The sequence below is a fragment of the Penaeus chinensis genome, chromosome 5, assembly GCF_019202785.1.
Source record: "Penaeus chinensis breed Huanghai No. 1 chromosome 5, ASM1920278v2, whole genome shotgun sequence".
NCBI lineage: Eukaryota > Metazoa > Arthropoda > Malacostraca > Decapoda > Penaeidae > Penaeus > Penaeus chinensis.
The window spans coordinates 39,021,483-39,022,364 of NC_061823.1; the positions used below are offsets into that span (position 1 = coordinate 39,021,483).

The window sequence follows — 882 nt, forward strand, 5'->3', positions numbered from 1 at the left end:
CCAACAGTTACAGTTCAGTTCAGTTACTCTGCGCACGTCCAGTTTATCACTATCACTTTAAGACAATGACATATAAATAACTTAAAGACACGTATATATCACAGTTTAAATCAAGAATAGACTGATGGCACAAGATCTATTGTGGCGAGGAGAGTAGACGTGGCAACGCCCCGCCCGAGCCCGCGCCGCCGAGCAGAAAAGGTGGAATCGGCAGCCAGTCCTCCCTCGACCTCGGAAGCGGGTGCACATGCCTCCTCTCGCTCTGGATTTTATCACTGAAATCTCCCCGAAATGCAGCACAGGAACGGATTTTTGCTGCTGCTCTTGTTCAGCTTGCCGGTGTCCATGATCCTGTGGCTCATCAATGCCTTTTTGTCCACCACGATAGGAGGTAAGTCGACCCCTTTTAAAGATAGGAGAGTGACGCAGGCGTGAAGGCGTATTTTTATCAGTCCATTTTACTCCGATTTTTTCGGCTTTAAATCGCCCTCCTCTTGCAAGACCTTATTGCAAGGCTATTCAAGTATTCGGGGCTGTGATCCGGGAGGGAGAAGGAGGCAAAACCCGCGAGAAAAAGGTTAAAGAATTTAAGGAATTAATTAAAACAATATGTTAACGGGGGAACGGAGACGTCGCTGCCAGACGTAAGACCGAGACAAAAACAAAACATTTGCACTATTTTTGTTTTATTTATTTGTTTTTTCTCGAAATCCACGAGTTTAAAAGAGGAGGATTGACCTCGTTGTATGTCGTGTAAATCTAACGCGAGGAGAAATTTTGAGGAGAGAAAACACACGTTTCTTTTGGTAAATTAAGTGACGGTTCAGCCATCTTTTATAAGGAAGATAATGTATGCAAATGACAAAGCGAATAAATATAAGA

At 43.9% G+C, this 882-nt stretch overlaps 1 protein-coding gene across 3 annotated transcripts in view; it reads left to right on the top strand.

Annotated features, from left to right (window-relative positions):
• The first annotated feature begins 229 nt into the window (after positions 1 to 229).
• Positions 230 to 882, top strand: part of LOC125025878 (transmembrane protein 19-like) — a 21,664-nt gene continuing 21,011 nt past the window's right edge. For all 3 annotated transcript variants that reach the window (XM_047614175.1, XM_047614176.1, XM_047614177.1), the window contains exon 1: positions 230 to 391. In XM_047614175.1, coding sequence (XP_047470131.1) covers positions 292 to 391 — 100 coding nt within the window. In that variant the 5' untranslated portion in view covers positions 230 to 291. The remainder of the gene's footprint in view (positions 392 to 882) is intronic.